The following is a 16,364-nucleotide window of genomic DNA, read 5'->3' as shown; positions in this document are numbered from 1 at the left end:
GTCAAGCTTTTTGCATCATCACAATGATGTAGCCGGTAATCAAATGTTATTTGTCGCATGTGCTGAATACAACAGTGAAATGCTTACTTACAAGCCCTTAACCAACAATGCAGTTTTAAGAAAAAATAAGTGTTAAGTAAAAAATAGATAAGTAAAACATTTTTAAAAACATTAACAAATAATTAAAGAGGAGTAGTAAAATAACAATGGCAAATCCAAATCTACCAATTCTATGCATATCCTAGCTTCAGGGCCTGAGTAACAGGCAGTTTACTTTGGGCACGCTTTCATCCAGACGTCAAAATACAGCCCCCTCGCCCAAAGAGGTTTTAAAGTGACTATGCGTAGATAATAAACAGAGAGCAGCAGCAGCGTGAAAGGTGTGTGTGTGTGTGTGGGGGGTAGTCTGGGTAGCCATTTGATTAGCTGTTCAGGAGTCTTATGGCTTGGGAGTAGAAGCTGTCTATGTTTTTTGGACCGAGACTTCGCGCTCCGGTACCGCTTGCCGTGAGGTAGCAGAGAGAACAGTCTATGACTAGGGTGGCTGGAGTCTTTGACAATTTTTAGGGCCTTCCTCTGACACCACCTGGTATAGAGGCCCTGGATGAAAGGAAGCTTGGCCCCAGTGATGTACTGGGCCGTACGCACTACCCTCTTGTAGTGCCTTGTGGTCGGAGGCCGAGCAGTTGCCAGTGATGCAACCAGTCAGTTTGCTTCTTGAAAGTCCAATATCTTGAGACTTCTGACATGCAGAACATTTTGGGACTGTATCAACAGTGGAATAATAAAAAATACAAATCTAAAGATAGTTTGAGTGGATTTTCCCTTTCATCCAAAACCCAATGACCTCATCAATAGGTTTGGAATAAGGTGTTGGCTTGACACTTGCTAGATCTGGGTTCAAGCCCCGGTCAGGGCTACCCCCTGAATATGTTACAATAATAAAGGAAATGTATAAAAGGGTTTAAGTAGTAGAATAAAGAAAAATATATTTCTTAAAGTGTGATCTGCCGTGAGCCTCCTCCAGCCGTGAGTCTCCTGTTGTCTTCCACAGGGATATACTCTTAGCCCCATGGCAGTCCCCATGGCAGTCATGTGCTTTGGATAAATGCGTCAAATGGCATATATTTAGTAATGACAATAATCTTAATTTGCATGACTATTACAGGAACATTTAGAAATCAAATTAAATTTATTGAAGGTAAAATAATGAACCCCTTACAGCGCAATACACAGATTAATCCATTTACTCTTGTCATAGCATTCATTTTTCATAGGTAATTATCAATAGGTCTATCACCACAATAACATAATTTAGAGCTACAATATCAACTTATTGAGGTAACATATTATGAGAGAAAGTGTGTTTATGTGTTATGAAGAGACATTCTCCCACTCTTTTGGCACCCAATCTCAGGCCAGATGGAATTGTCTTCCACTTAAATCAATATTGGTATAAAGTTCTATTTTAATCACTGGCCCATTAGAAAATGAAATGTGTATATACACACACACTGAGTGTACCAAACATTAGGAACACAGTTGTTTCAAGTTGGTTGAATGTCTTTTTGATAGTGGACCATTCTTGATACACAAGGGAAACAGTTGAGCGTGAAAAACCCAGCAGCGTTGCAGTTCTTGACACAAACCAGTGCACCTGGCACCTACTTCCATACCCCGTTCAAAGGCACTTACATATTTTCTCTTCCCCATTCACCCTCTGAATGGCACACATACACAATCCATGTCTCAATTGTCTTACGGCTTAAAAATCCTTATTGAACCGGTCTCTTCCCCTTAATCTACACTGACTGAAGTGAATTTAACAAGTGACATCAATAAGGGATCATAGCTTTTACCTGGATTCACCTGGTCAGTCTATGTCATGGAAAGAGCAGGTGTCCTTAATGTTTTTGTATACTCTGTATATGAGGACCCAAGGAATTGTCCCTCCCCAGATTCCGTACAGCCGTAGAATCTTTGGCATTATCATGGATACATCAGTATTCTATCAGACATCCTTCCATATCCCTTTAAAAACATTCTGTCCTCATACACAGAGACTGTACCAAAGGCATCACAGTCCGGGGGGGTCTCTATCACCCCCTCCAGTGTGAGGTAGTGCACTCCGGAGTCATCTCTGTGATAGCCTCCATCATGGTCGTGTCCTGCCATGAAGCAGACTACACTCTTATGGGCCTGGAGTATGGAGAGCAGCGCATCATAGTTCCAGGCTAGGCAGATAGGTTCTGTAGAGCTGGGGTGGATAGGGAGATGGCCTGTACAAGAAAACAGTCAACATTATTTAGTCAATTCATCTATTGAGTCAGATTAGGGATTTCAAATGTCATGATGACTGCTATGACATTAGTTATGTAGGCCTCATGACTTGACTTACTGACAATGGTGACTCTCTCCAGTTTGTTGTCTGCCAACGACAAAACTCCTTCCAGCCAGTCCAGCTGATCTTGACTGAATCCTCCATTGAACTTCACAAACCTTTGCTCCATCCCCACAGGTGCTAAAACATATGGAGAAAGACATTAAACAAATGTCAAACACTTCAATTCACATGAAACACTTATTCTCAGGGCCTACTGTGGCATTAGGTTCTCCACAGTCAAGCTACATGGAATTGTGCAGTGTCAATAAATTAGTAGCTACTAGTGGTAGGCTATTCTGCTCATAAGTGATGTGATGAGGTTAGTGTAGCACTTGTGTGGGAACAGTGTTTAAAACTAGCTACCCTGCAGTTAACAGGGCAAGTGCACTACCTGTGCTATAGGCTAAAGGTCCAGACCTCCTGACTAACAGTAGACCTACCTGGGGGATGGTTCAGATCTTCATTGTCATTGTGGGCTTTTAAAATAGCAATAGCCTGCTGGTATTTCAGACTGGACTCCTCTCTCCCTAGTAGGCTCACATCATAGGCATCCAAAACGACAAATCGGTATTTGGGGGCTGGACTGAAATGATAAGCATAGATTTCACAGCTGCTGAGATGCCCCCTTCCTGCTTCTGAATCTGTAGTGCTATTGAGAACCGACCGCATCAGGGTGTCTCTGCTAAAGTTATAAAACTCATGGTTTCCCCACACGTGATGGACTTCAACCGGAGAAGAGTCAAACTCTTTCATCACCGTTTCCAGGGCTCGCTCTGATGCGTCGTGCCTCTTGTTGAAGCCATCGATAATGTCACCGAGCTGAAGGATGAACCGGGGTTTGACAGTATCCGCGGTCCACCTTTTCTGTGCATTGTGCAATAGGCGAAGACTGTTCCTGTAGTATCGTTTCCTTGAGCGTTTGAAATTGAAGCCATCATCTATGTCGGCGTATTGAATGTCGGCGATTATTCCAAACGTAAACAGTGGTTTGGCGCAGTTCTCCATTCCGGTTGTCATGGTGTTATTGATCAAACTTCTACTTTTAGTCCACTTGAGAAAGCTAGCTAACCTTCTAACATTTTTGACCGCTGCCAGAACGCTTCTTTATTCTACCTACTAGAATGGAGTGAAGGTTGCCAGGATATTCTGTGGCTGTTGTCCTCTTGTACTAGATACTGTACATTGTTTCAATGTCAATTGATATAGTTAGGTTACAGTTTTTCTAAAACGCCGGTAGAGTTGTTACATGTCCGACTGCACTAGTATTCTGCCAGCAGCACACATGATAACGTCACGTTTGTATGAGAACTTTCAAAATAAAAGCCCGCAGTTCAAAACATTGCAAAGTGAATAACTACTGTCAACAACTATTTCCTTCAATAGATATGGAATCGAATCAATGGCCACTTTTATTACGCGAACAAGAACATACAATAAGCAATTCATGAAAACAAATACAACATCTGGTTTAAGACCAATATAATTAAAAAATACTACGTTGACACTGGTATTTTGGGCTATAGAAAGACAACTTGTCTAACTATGTCAGCTAAAGTGGGGTAGGAAATACTCAGTAGGGTCTGTAACTGTATCGTACATATCCAGCAGCACTTCGTTTTCCACCACTCGTATAGCCCCAATGCAATACACTGTAACATACTGTACATGGTATACATATGGGCTTGTAGAGATATTTTTTTTATTCCTGTCTCAGTGTATTGCATTGGCGTCTATGGAACTGCTAGATATTTACGACAAAGTCCCCCTCCAAAACTACATATTTGGTTAGTAGAGACCCTACTGAGTAAAAAACACACACGATATTCCCAAAGTTTAGCATGTCTTTGCAGGGGAACTCTTATTTTGATAAAGACATATCGTCGATCCTGCTGCCAGCATAATATCCTGATGCTAGAAGAACGGTAATTCCGACTACTGTCAGTGCATTTGTTCACGAACATCCCAACTGCGCTGCGACTGCGCAATATTAGATACAGTATTGGGATTGCATGGCAGGTTACTTAAACAACAGACAAGTACTGCACTACCACCAAATGCACCGGACTCTCGTGAAATATTGAACAGGGCCATAGAAAAATCTAGCAGGTATAGTAATGTGGCTCTACTGACTCATCAAAAAAAGTGAAAGTGACCTCCCCCGTATTTTCACAGTATTGACACTAGAAGGTAATAATACTACACCTCACTGGCTATTGAACCGGGTCACACAGTAAACTAAATCTGTCTTTAGTCTTTACATGTTTATATTAATCACATAGACCTAGAGGTGTGTTTGAACTTGTCCACTATAGATCCATTTGTGGTTTCAGGGTGGGTGAGAAAGGCAGGAACAGAGCACCATTGAAAGGAGTGATTTCTTGTGTAGCGTTAAGTGTGGAGATGGAGCATTTGAAGTTGAAAATTCCTGGTGTTTGTGATGCCCGCGATTTGGTGCGACACAGACCCGGTGTTGAGCGTGGAGAAACAGAGGAGTCACTAACAGTCCTTTTGAGTCATAGTCTTTGCCTGACAAAGTCATGTTAGGATATATCATCCTGTTAGAGCTTTTGTGCAGAATCAGGTGCAACATTTCTGGTCATGTAGCAGCTGCGTGTAGGTGGGAAATTCCACGATGTGGGAAGTGTGCAGGAGATGCATGGGACAGAGGATTGTGTAGTTTCAGTGGATAAAGGTGTGCGTGTCAACTGTAGGGGTGACCATGTTGCTGGTGATCGGAAGTGTCTGATGCGAGAGAGGCAGGTTGGAGTGGTCAGAGTAGTGCAGAAGGCTTGTATGCTGAGGCAGTGAAGAAAGTAGAGGATTGGTCAAGGGTGAGGGATCCTGAGACAGGATCCCAGTGAGTAGTAGATCTGTGCCAGCACAGAGGGAAAGGCCAATGAGTGATTTATGCTTCAGTAATGTTGTCTTCTTAGCGTTCATAGTAATGGTTATCAACTGTACCGCATCAATGGAACGTAAATCCCAGAAAATAGATGCTGTGGTGGCAGCTGCAGAGAAATATAAGGGTATATGAGATTTGACTTCAGAAGAATTACAGGGTGTGTTGAGGGGTGGTGTGCCATCCTCCCAGCCCGTTGGTATGGTGCAGGAGCATTTTGTATTAAACACACACTACATCACAGTAGGTGGCGACATGCACAAACAAAATGTGCAAACACCATGATACCAAAGAAGTGTTTAATTGCTATAATGTAATTACTTCGCCAGCATGGCCTATTTACTGCCTTACCTCCCTTATCCTACCTCATTTGCACATGCTGTATATAGACTTTTCTACTGTATTATTGATTGTTTATTCCATATGTAACTGTGTTGTTGTGTGTGTCGAACTGCTTTGCTTCATCTTGGCCAGGTCGCAGTTGCAAATGACAACTTGTTCTCAACTAGCCTACCTGGTTAAATAAAAGGTGAAATAAACAATTTAAAAATAAAATGAAAAATAATTTCCCCCATTCAACCACTGTCTGGCAAAATCCCTTCACAATAATTTTAAACTGCTTTTCTAATACACAGTTAACTTAAACAGACTACCCCTTGGATATGTTGTGGTGGATTGTCATTACAATTGCTTCGCAGGAATCTGGTCAAATTAATTTGGTAGTCACTGCTAATCACTGCATGGCTCTGCATTCACTGTCAGCAAGCAGTCAAAGCTATAACCCCTTTTGGAGCTAACGAGTGCTCTCAAATCATATCCTGATGTCAACAGCAGATGGAAGTTGCATTCATAACATGGTTAACTTAGCTAGCTAACATACATTTTGAGAAAACAAGTCACATTAAGTGGCGAGCTAGCTAGCATTAGCAATGTTTAGTGGTCAATGAGACTGAGAGCTAACTAACCAATTGAGCTAGTAAACAATGCAACAAAAGTCGAATTGCGGATTCGAAAAATAATCCAACAGGCTCTGCATTTCAGTAATCACAGTTCAGTTATTTAGGCATTACATTATTTTAAAACTCTCCGTTTTTGCCATAGCTCTCACTGGCTTTCAGTGAGTTTGTCTGAGGTATTGACCGCAGCTGCTCTCATTGGAGAATTGTGATTGGTTGCCCAAAATTCAGGTGCGGGACTTAACGAAGGGTCAATTCCAACCATCGTTTGTTTATTGTTGACCATCAGAAAAAAAGTGTGTCTATGAGTCTGATAATGGAGTGAACAACCCTGACAGCTGTGCTTTATTTAGATAACTTGAACTTGACCTGACATTAACTCATAAGCCTAGAGATGTGATCTGTTGCATTAAAGATGAGCTTTTTAAACAGCGTATGATGCCAACCCGTGTATTTATTTTACCATGCCCTCCAAATATCTATATGCTATGCAGATGACACCAAAATAGCACTTCTCCCACACTAGTTGAGGCATTTCTCAAATTACAGGAGCTGTTGTTGTCCAACATAACCTCTTTCAGCGCAAATCGGTCTTAAAGGTTCAGTGCAGACATTTAAACAAATATCTCAATATCAAATAATTTCTGGGTTACAATTATGCACCTTACTGTGATTGTTTTCAATTAAAATTGTCACAAATAAACCAAAATAGCAATCATTTCGCTAGGATGGGGAGTGTGTAGGGGGAAACTGAAAACGAGTTATTGGTAGCGGTTTTGAACTATCTTTCTTGTTGGCCTATTAATTAATTTACCGCCTGGTGACGTACCTCGGAAGGCCAAAACTCCATCCCATCAAAACAGGCTGACATTTCAGGCAGTCTTTTCAAACAACTCTTACTGTACTCTAAAAAGGAATTATTGTCGTTTTCACAATTTCACAGTATTCTTCCAACCTTACAGTGTGGAAAAATACAGTATTTAAAACCACAGAAAAATCAAGTTGACTGCACTGGGCCTTTAAATGGCAGAGAAAACAAAACAAAGGATATTCTCAAGATCAAGAAAGCAACCCCCTACTCCCCTTCAGGTCGACACTTTTGTCTGAGACCACAGAACTGTAATTTATATCATGTTCCCAACGCAAAAACGGAGTTTGGTCAGAATGCTTTTAGATTTGCTGCTCAGTCATCTTGGAACAATTTGCAGAAGGAATTAAAACTACATCATTCTATTCTGATTGATGGTTTGAAATTGGAGGGCTGTTGACCATAGATTGCACGTTTTTAAACCTGCTCTTTTAAGTTGTTTTATGCACTTTGCACTGTTTCAACTTCCATCCATTATGTTTTGTGTCTCATGTGTAAATATATGTATGCTGCTTTCTTGGCCAGGGCTCACTTGAATTTGGCATATTTCAGGAAATAAATACATGCTTACACACTTTTCTGAGTTTCTGAAAACTCTCATATTGACCTGAACGTCTGAGATTGACAAAGGGGAATGGACAAGGGCAGGGGTAGAGGAGATAACTTATTGAAATGAGGCGCATCCCCAACCCTAAGATCCCTTCTCACTGTCATCTTTAGGACAGCTGGCCCTCCAGGAATGTATTCATTCAATTGTGTCTCCTAAGTAACACCATGGTAACCTTGCCTGGATAGGGGGCAGCATACGCTGAGGGTTCACAGCATGCTTGTTCATGATTTATCACTTCTCGTACCAGTTACCATCTCTCTTAACTCCTTCTGATGACGTTATTAAACTTGCAATGAGTGACAGAACCACTGGCTGCTTTTCAGCCCTGACTCCAATGCTTGTTAGCACTCTAACAAATTAGATATACCAGGGCAGTTGTCTGTTAGAAGAGAAACATGAAGGGTTAGGCTTTTTAACTACAAAATCAAATCAAATTTTATTGGTCACATACACATGGTTAGCAGATGTTAATGGGAGTGTAGCGAAATGCTTGTGCTTCTAGTTCCGACCATTCAGTAATATCTAAGTGATAAGTGATCTAACAATTTCACAACAACTTTTTTACACACAAGTGTAAAGGAATGAATAAGAATATTTACATATAAATATAGGATGAGCGATGGCCGAACGGCATAGACAGGATGCAGTAGATGGTATAGAGTACAGTATATACATATGAGATTAGTAATGTAGGGTAGATAAACATTATATAAAGGGCCATTGTTTAAAGTGACTAGTGATACAAGTATTACATCCAATTTTTAATGATTAAGTGGCTAGAGATTTGAGTCAGTATGTTGGCAGCAGCCACTCAATGTTAGTGTTAACAGTCTGATGGCCTTGAGATAGAAGCTGTTTTTCAGTCTCTTGGTCCCTGCTTTGATGCACCTGTACTGACCTCGCCTTCTGGATGATAGCGGGGTGAACAGGCAGTGGCTCGGCTGGTTGTTATCCTTGATGATCTTTTTGGCCTTCCTGTGACATCGGGTGGTGTAGGTGTCTTGGAGGGCAGGTAGTTTGCCCCCGGTGATGTGTAGTGAAGAGCTCACTACCCTCTGGAGAGTCTTGCAGTTGTGGGCCGAGCAGTTGCCATACCAGGAGGTGATACAGCCCGACAGGATGCTCTCGATTGTGCATCTGTAAAAGTTTGTGAGTGTTTTTGGTGACAAGCCAAATTTCTTCAGCCTCCTGAGGTTGAAGAGGCACTGTTGCACCTTCTTCACCACGCCGTCTGTGTGGGTGGACCATTTCAGTTTGTCCGTGATGAGTACACCGAGGAACTTAAAAACTTCTCGATGTGGATAGGGGGGTGCTCCCTCTACTGTTTCCTGAAATACTCGATCATCTCCTCTGTTTTGTTGACCTTGAGTGTGAGGTTGTTTCCTGACACCACACTCCGTGGGCCCTCACCTCCTTCCTGTAGGCCGTCTCGTCGTTGTTGGTAATCAAGCCTACCACTGTAGTGTCGTCTGCAAACTTGATGATTGAGTTGGAGGTGTGCATGGCCACGCAGTCATAGGTGAAAAGACAGTACAGGAGAGGGCTGAGAACGCACCCCACGCACCCAGTGTTGAGGATCAGTGGGGTGGAGATGTTTTCTACACTCACCACCTGGGGGCGGCCCATCAGAAAGTCCAGGACCCAGTTGCACAGGGCGGGGTCGAGACCCAGGGTCTCGAGCTTAATGATGAGTTTGGAGGGCACTATGGTGTTAAATTCTGGAGTCGATGAACAGCATTCTTACAGTATTCCTCTTGTCCAGATAGGTTAGGGCAGTGTGATTGCATCGTCTGTGGACCTATTGGGGCGGTAAGCAAATTGGAGTGGGTTTAGGGTGTCAGGTAGGGTGGAGGTGATAGGATTCTTGACTAGACTCTCAAAGCACTTCATGATGACGGAAGTGAGTGCTACGGGGCGATAGTCTTTTAGCTCAGTTACCTTAGCTGTCTTGGGAACAGGAGCAATGGTGGCCCTCTTGAAGCATGTGGGAACAGCAGACTGGGATAGGGATTGATTGAATATGTCCGTAAACACACCAGCCAGCTGGTCTGCGCATGCTCTGAGGACGCGGCTCGGGATTCCGTCTAGTCCGGCAGCCTTCCGAGCGTTAACACGTTTAAATGTTTTACTCACATTGGCTGCGGTGAAGGAGAGTCCACAGGTTTTGGTAGCGGGCCGTGTCGGTGGCACTGTATTGTCCTCAAAGCGAGCAAAGTTGTTTAGTTTGTCTGGGAGCAAAATATCCTGGTCCACGATGGGACTGATTTTCTTTTTGTAGTCCGTGATTGACTGTAGACCCTGCCACATTCCTCTTGTGTCTGAGCCGTTGAATTGTGACTCCACTTTGTCTCTATACTGACGCTTAGCTTGTTTGATTGCCTTGTGGAGGGAATAGCTACACTGTTTGTATTCGGTCATGTTTCCGGTCATCTTGCCCTGATTAAAAGCAGGGGTTTACGCTTTCAGTTTTGCGCGAATGCTGCCATCAATCCACGGTTTTTGGTTGGGGAAGGTTTTAATAGTCGCTTTTGGTACAACATGACCGATGAACTTGCTAATAAACTCGCTCACCGAATCAGCGTATACATCAATGTTGTTGTTCGATGCTATCCGGAACATATCCCAGTCCACGTGATCAAAGCAATCTTAAAGCGTGGAATCAGATTGGTCGGACCAGCGCTGAACAGACCTGAGCACAGCAGCTTTCCTGTTTTAGTTTCTGTCTATAGGCTGGGAGCAACAAAATGGAGTCGTGGTCAGATTTGCCCCAAAGGAGGGTGAGGGATGGCTTTGTATGCGTCGCAGAAGTTAGAGTAACAATTATCCAGAATTTTCCCAGCTCGGGTTGCGCATTCGATATGCTGATCAATTTTAGGGAGCCTTGTTTTCAGATTAGCCTTGTTAAAATCCACAGCTACAATAAATGCAGCTTCAGGATATGTGGTTTCCAGTTTAGTCCAATGAAGTTCTTTCAGGGCAGTCGAGGTGTCTGCTTAGGGGGGGGGGGTTCGAAGAGAGTTCTTGGTAGATAATACGGTCGCCATTTGATTGTAAGGAATTCTAGGTCAGGTGAACAGAAGCACTTGAGTTCCTGTATGCTGTTATGGTCACACCATGACTCGTTAATCATAAGGCATACACCCCCGCCCTTCTTCTTACCACAGAGATGTTTGTTTCTGTTGGCGCGATGTGTGAAGAAACCAGGTGTCTGTACCGACTCTGATAACGAATCCCAAGTGAGCCATGTTTCCTTGAAACAGAGAATGTTACAATCTCTGATGTCTCTCTGGAAAGCAACCCTTGCTCTGATTTCATATACCTTGTTGTCAAGAGATTGGACGTTGGCTCGTAGTATACTCTGGAGCAGTGGGCGATGTGCCCGTCTACGGAGCCTGACCAGAAGACTGCTCCATCTGCCCCTTCTGCGGCGCCGTTGTTTATGTCATTATACATAATATTCTATGGCTTTCTAAAGTACAGTAATTATCAACCAGGACTTTACTGTGCTGTACTTTACAGTACAGTACAGCACAGTAAAGCACAGCATAGCACAATACACATTTTGGGTGTTGTCCATTTGTACTCAAAGCTGATTCATGGTGAGATGCTGGACCTGGAGGACCAAATCTCAGCCACGCCCTCATCCACTCATCTCAGAGGCTTCTGTGAAGAGCCTACATGAATCTCTATTGAAGGAATGTGTATTGAAGGAGAAACCAGCTATGCTTTAATTCATAAGCCCAACCACAGCAATCACAAATCATATGGATTTGAGTTATTTAGGTCAGCCATTAAGCTTTTGGAGCCCTCACTGACACCTCTTGTAATACAAAGGTCTGCATGATTCTTAAGAAAGCATTACATTCTGTTTCTCTGCATAGAAGAGTCCACAAGGTAATGTTGAAAACCTTGGAGACCCTTGCATCAGAGGCTGCTGTCCCAAGGATGTATCTCAGAGGTCACTCTCCTCTGAGTCTGTTCTATGAGATCTCCCCCTGACCTGCAGCTGCTCCCTGCAGATTTGTGACAATAGCTGAGTGACATTAAATTTGCCTTAATATCACATACCAATCCCATCACCTCCCTCAAGCCACACATTCTCAAGGGGCTTTGACGCAAATATAGGCATTTGTCCAGTCTCTGCTTGAGCCAAAGCAAACCTCATAAAAGGAGGAGGAGAAGCAGACATCTACATTTTTCGATTGGAGGTGCTATTGTGTTAGGAATAAATGACTGAACAATATTCTCATTTTAAACGGAACTGTAACTAAGTAAACTTATACTCTTTTATTATATCTGATTAACAATATGAGTTCATAAGAAGGGGTTGTGTGACATGGACAAGGAGTAATTAAACATAACGTACACCATTCCAAAGTAGTCTGGAGAGGAGTGGGTTAAGTAAGCAGATAGGTTAACGACCCTATGGTTGAACCGACGAAACTGAGCTCTGGGGTGTTTTAGATAAGACAGTGAGTGCATTTTCTGTTAATTAGAACTGTCAGCTAACTGGTGATCGATAATGGTGAGGGGTCAAGAGTTAATTCAGTTATGTTGTGTGACCTGTGAGTGTGTTAGTGAGTTGGAATGAACTTTTAAACTCACTTAATTCTAGGTCGGGAGGAGGGGATTCATTCTAGAAGCAATGAAATGACGTCATGTTATTGTATATAAACTGTTGCTCGTGGTAACGTGGCATCGCGCTCCGAGAATAAATTCTGTTACCTATTATTGATAAGACTGGTCTCCGTCTATTTTATGCAACAAGATTCTTACAAATTCTCATACAATAGATGAAGGGAATTCAATTAATGAAAACATATTGGAATAATTAAATTACAGTAACATATTGTTAAGGCCCTTCAAACTCTGAAGTATAGTGTACTTGTGCCTTGTGATAACTTCCATTACGTTCCAATGAAAGCATTGCTAGACATTTGTACTATGATCTTATGATTTGAGTGATCTGACTTCTTTTTTATAGGAACACACATTACTCAAAGGATCTCATACATGAATTATCATCAGAGGGAGGTAAGTGTCTAAAACTCAGGAGGATGGGGTCATGGTAAGGGTTGGAGCGTGATGAGTGGAATGGTATCAAATACATCAAACACATGGTTTCCATGCCATTCCATTTGCTCCATTGCAGACATTATTATGAGCTGTTGTCCCCTCAGCAGCCTCTTGTGGTCTAAAAGTCATTCTTATTCTTCCGTTCAATTGACAAATACTTTGAATTTCATTTCCAACTTCCATCTCTGTCCCCCCAGTCCCCTCCAGGGTGCATTACAAAGATGAGTTCAGATGCTGAGATGGGTGTGTTTGGGGAAGCTTCCCCATACCTCCGGAAGTCTGATAGAGAGAGGATAGAAGCACAGAACAGACCCTTTGATGCCAAGACGGCTGTGTTTGTGTCTGAGTCTAAGGTGCTGTATGTCAAAGGCACTCTCCAAAGCAAAGAGGGCAGCAAAGCAACCTTTAAGACTGAAGCGGGAGCACTGAGTTACGTCTAATTGAACTAGTACAGTGCCATGTGAAAAAAAAGATGTAAACAATCGAGATCGAGTGTTTTACAGAAATGTATCCATTTCTTCTTCCTAAACATAGACTGTAACGGTGAAGGAAGAGGAAGTCTTGATGACCCACTTCGATGAGGCCGCTGTGTTGTATAATCTCAAAGAGCGTTACGCAGTATGGATGATCTATGTGAGTCACATTTGACACGAGTGAAGGTTGTGCTTTGTCTGAAGTTGAGTTTGTTTCCAAAGCTCACCCTTTCCACATAACTCTCCTTAAACAGATATTACAATCACTGCTGTGTTTTCAGACCTACTCTGGGCTTTCCTGTGTCACTGTGAACCCCTATAAGTGGTTACCAGTTTACAACCAGGAGGTGGTAGTGGCCTATAGAGGGAAGAAACGTCAGGAAGCTCCACCCCACATCTTCTCCATCTCCGACAATGCCTATCAGTTTATGCTGACTGGTAGGATTCAAGTTCTTCAATGTAATTTATTTGTCGTCTGTTCATATGCAGTATGTTCTTCTCATGATTGTGATGCTCCTTTTCATTTAGATAGCGAGTGCCAGTCCATCTTGATCACGTAAGTAATGGAACTTGAAAATCAACAGACTTTCTTCAACAGGAAGAAACATTGTGTTTTTTTATGGATGTGCTTTGTGTTTCTCTCAAGTGGAGAATCCGGTGCAGAGAAGACTGTGAACCCCCAGCGTGTCATCCAGTACTTTGCGACCATCGCAGTGTCTGGAAATGGGGACAAGCAGAAAGAGGGTCCAGGCAAAATGCATGCAAGTAGAACTCAACATCTTCATTTTCCTCTCAAGAAACACTGTTCAGACAGCTATACAAAGAACATTCCTTTAGTAGGTCTCTAAACAGACAGATAATCTGCTGTACTTTATGATTGAATGAATGTTACAACAGACCAGTCATCCAATCAAGTATCTTACCTGTAGGGAATCCTGGAAGACCAGTTCATCTCAGCCAACCCTCTGCTGGAGGCTTTTGGAAATGCCAAGACCGTTAGGAACGACAACTCCTCTCGCTTTGTAAATCAGTATTTCTGTCTATGTCATATGGTGCCACTTATTTGTCATCATTGTTAAGTCATCAAGGTCATTACCGTCTTGTTCTCTCTGTTCAGGGAAAATTCATCAGAATTCACGTTGGAACTACAGGAAAATTGGCTTCTGCTGATTTTGAGACTTGTAAGTTGGGTCACACTATTTGCATAGTCCAGATTTTCCAGGTCATACTGTCAGACTGTTGATAAGCAGCTGCTTACTAAGGTTATGGTTAGGGTTGGGGTTTGATTTAGAATAAGGGTTAGGGAAATGGTTACGGTTAGGGTTACGTTTAGGGTTAGGACAGAGGTTAGGGCTAGGGTTCGGGTTAGTAGAAAGTCTGATAGTCCATCTGCAGATATTCTACAGACTATCCAAATAAAGTGTTACCGTAAGTGGTATGTCACATTTGGCTCAGAAACATCTATTTTATACGATGACATACACATAAATCACAGCACAGACATGTTCTCTTTGCTTTGGCAGATCTCCTGGAAAAATCCAGGGCGACATTCCAATTGTCAGCAGAGAGGAGCTACCACATCTTCTACCAGATCATGTCCAACAAGAAGCCTGAGCTCATAGGTACTCTTCTCATCACCACCAACCCTTATGACTTCCTGTTTATCAGCCATGGGGAAAGTGTTGTGGCTGGTATCGATGACTGTGATGAACTGCTGTCTACTGACGTAAGGAGAGAAATTTGGGCTAAATCAAAACTGAAATTGCAGAAAATGTGTTGAATTTGTCTCCTAATTCTTGATTTGATCAGGATCCCTTACAAATGCTCTGTTTCGTTCATTTAAAAAAAAAAAACCTCTGTCCACTGATGTGCTTCTAGAGTGCTATTGACATCCTAGGATTCACCTCAGAGAAGAAGATTGGCATCTACAAGCTGACTGGTGCTGTGATGCATTATGGGAACATGAAGTTCAAGCAGAAGCAGCGAGAGGAGCTGGCGGAACCGGATGGCGCTGAGGGTAAAAACCTGGGATGCATGTCACCCCAGAAAGTTGTTCCCTCCCTCCTACCATTATTCACTCCCCTTCATATATCTGATAGAATTGCTCTAATATGGTGTAAACTTTTAATTTAATTATTAAAAAAATATATACTACCGTTCAAAAGTTTGGGGTCACTTAGAAATGTCCTTGTTTTTGAAGGAAAAGCACATTTTTTGTCCATTAAAATAACATCAAATTGATCAAAAATACAGTGTAGACATTGTTAATGTTGTAAATTACTATTGTAGCTTGAAACTTCAGATTTTCTATGAAATATATATATAGGCGTACAGAGGCCCATTATCAGCAACCATCACTCCTGTGTTCCAATGGCACATTGTGTTTGCTAATCCAAGTTTATAATTTTAAAAGGCTAATTGATCATTAGAAAACCCTTTTGAAATTATGTTAGCTCAGCTGAAAACTAGTTCTGATTAAAGAAGCTATAAAACTGTACTTTTTTTTAGACTAGTGGATTTTGGCAAGTGCCAGGACAACCTGGTCAAAGCAGAGACCAAGAAGAACGAGCTGGAGGCCAAATTGGTGACCCTGCTCCAGGAGAAGAATGACCTGCGACTGCAAGTTCAGGCTGTAAGTATAGTTCTTGAGTGCCAAAGGATAGGAAACAATGTTCTTACAACATTGGATAACTTGCTCTAGAGATCCAGAGTCATTTTATCACATCAAAAAGGAAGGTTATCAGGATGCAATAGAAAATATCAACAGAATATTATATTTTGTTTGAGACATTTTCTTTCCAGAAAAGTGAAGGTCTGGTGGATGCAGAGGAGAGATGTGAGGGCCTCATCAAGAACAATATCCAACTGGAGACCAAAGCCAAAGAGCTGGGTGAGAGGCTGGAGGATGAGGAGGAAATAAATGCTGAACTGACTTCCAAGAAGAGGAAGATAGAGGATGAGTGCTCTGAGCTGAAGAAGGACATTGATGATCTGGAACTCACCCTGGCCAAAGTGGAGAAGGAGAAACATGTCTCTGTCTTTCATGTATGGGTCTGTTTTGGGTCTGTTTTCTAAAAAAAAGTATGATCCTTCATTCAC

General features: G+C 42.2%; 2 protein-coding genes and 1 pseudogene across 2 annotated transcripts; 2 read left to right on the top strand and 1 right to left on the bottom strand.

Annotated features, from left to right (window-relative positions):
- Nucleotides 1-1,169: 1,169 nt before the first annotated feature.
- On the bottom strand, nt 1,170-3,661 carry adprm (ADP-ribose/CDP-alcohol diphosphatase, manganese-dependent). The gene is made up of 3 exons (XM_035800809.2): nt 2,824-3,661; nt 2,399-2,521; nt 1,170-2,279 (listed from the first exon to the last, which is right to left on the bottom strand). The coding sequence occupies exons 1-3, from the start codon at nt 3,398-3,400 to the stop codon at nt 1,990-1,992; spliced, it is 990 nt and encodes a 329-aa protein (XP_035656702.1). The 5' UTR covers nt 3,401-3,661; the 3' UTR covers nt 1,170-1,989.
- Nucleotides 3,662-12,711: 9,050 nt separating this feature from the next.
- On the top strand, nt 12,712-13,330 carry LOC118357731 (myosin-2-like). Its single transcript, XM_052478141.1, has 2 exons — nt 12,712-12,750; nt 12,990-13,330. The coding sequence occupies exons 1-2, from the start codon at nt 12,730-12,732 to the stop codon at nt 13,230-13,232; spliced, it is 264 nt and encodes an 87-aa protein (XP_052334101.1). The 5' UTR covers nt 12,712-12,729; the 3' UTR covers nt 13,233-13,330.
- Nucleotides 13,309-15,996, top strand: LOC127906081 (myosin-4-like; annotated as a pseudogene).
- Nucleotides 15,997-16,364: the final 368 nt, after the last annotated feature.

Source organism: Oncorhynchus keta, chromosome 24 (genome assembly GCF_023373465.1).
Source record: "Oncorhynchus keta strain PuntledgeMale-10-30-2019 chromosome 24, Oket_V2, whole genome shotgun sequence".
Lineage (NCBI taxonomy): Eukaryota > Metazoa > Chordata > Actinopteri > Salmoniformes > Salmonidae > Oncorhynchus > Oncorhynchus keta.
The sequence above is the reverse complement of the archived record's forward strand: the minus strand, read 5'-3'. Positions and strand labels throughout refer to the sequence as shown.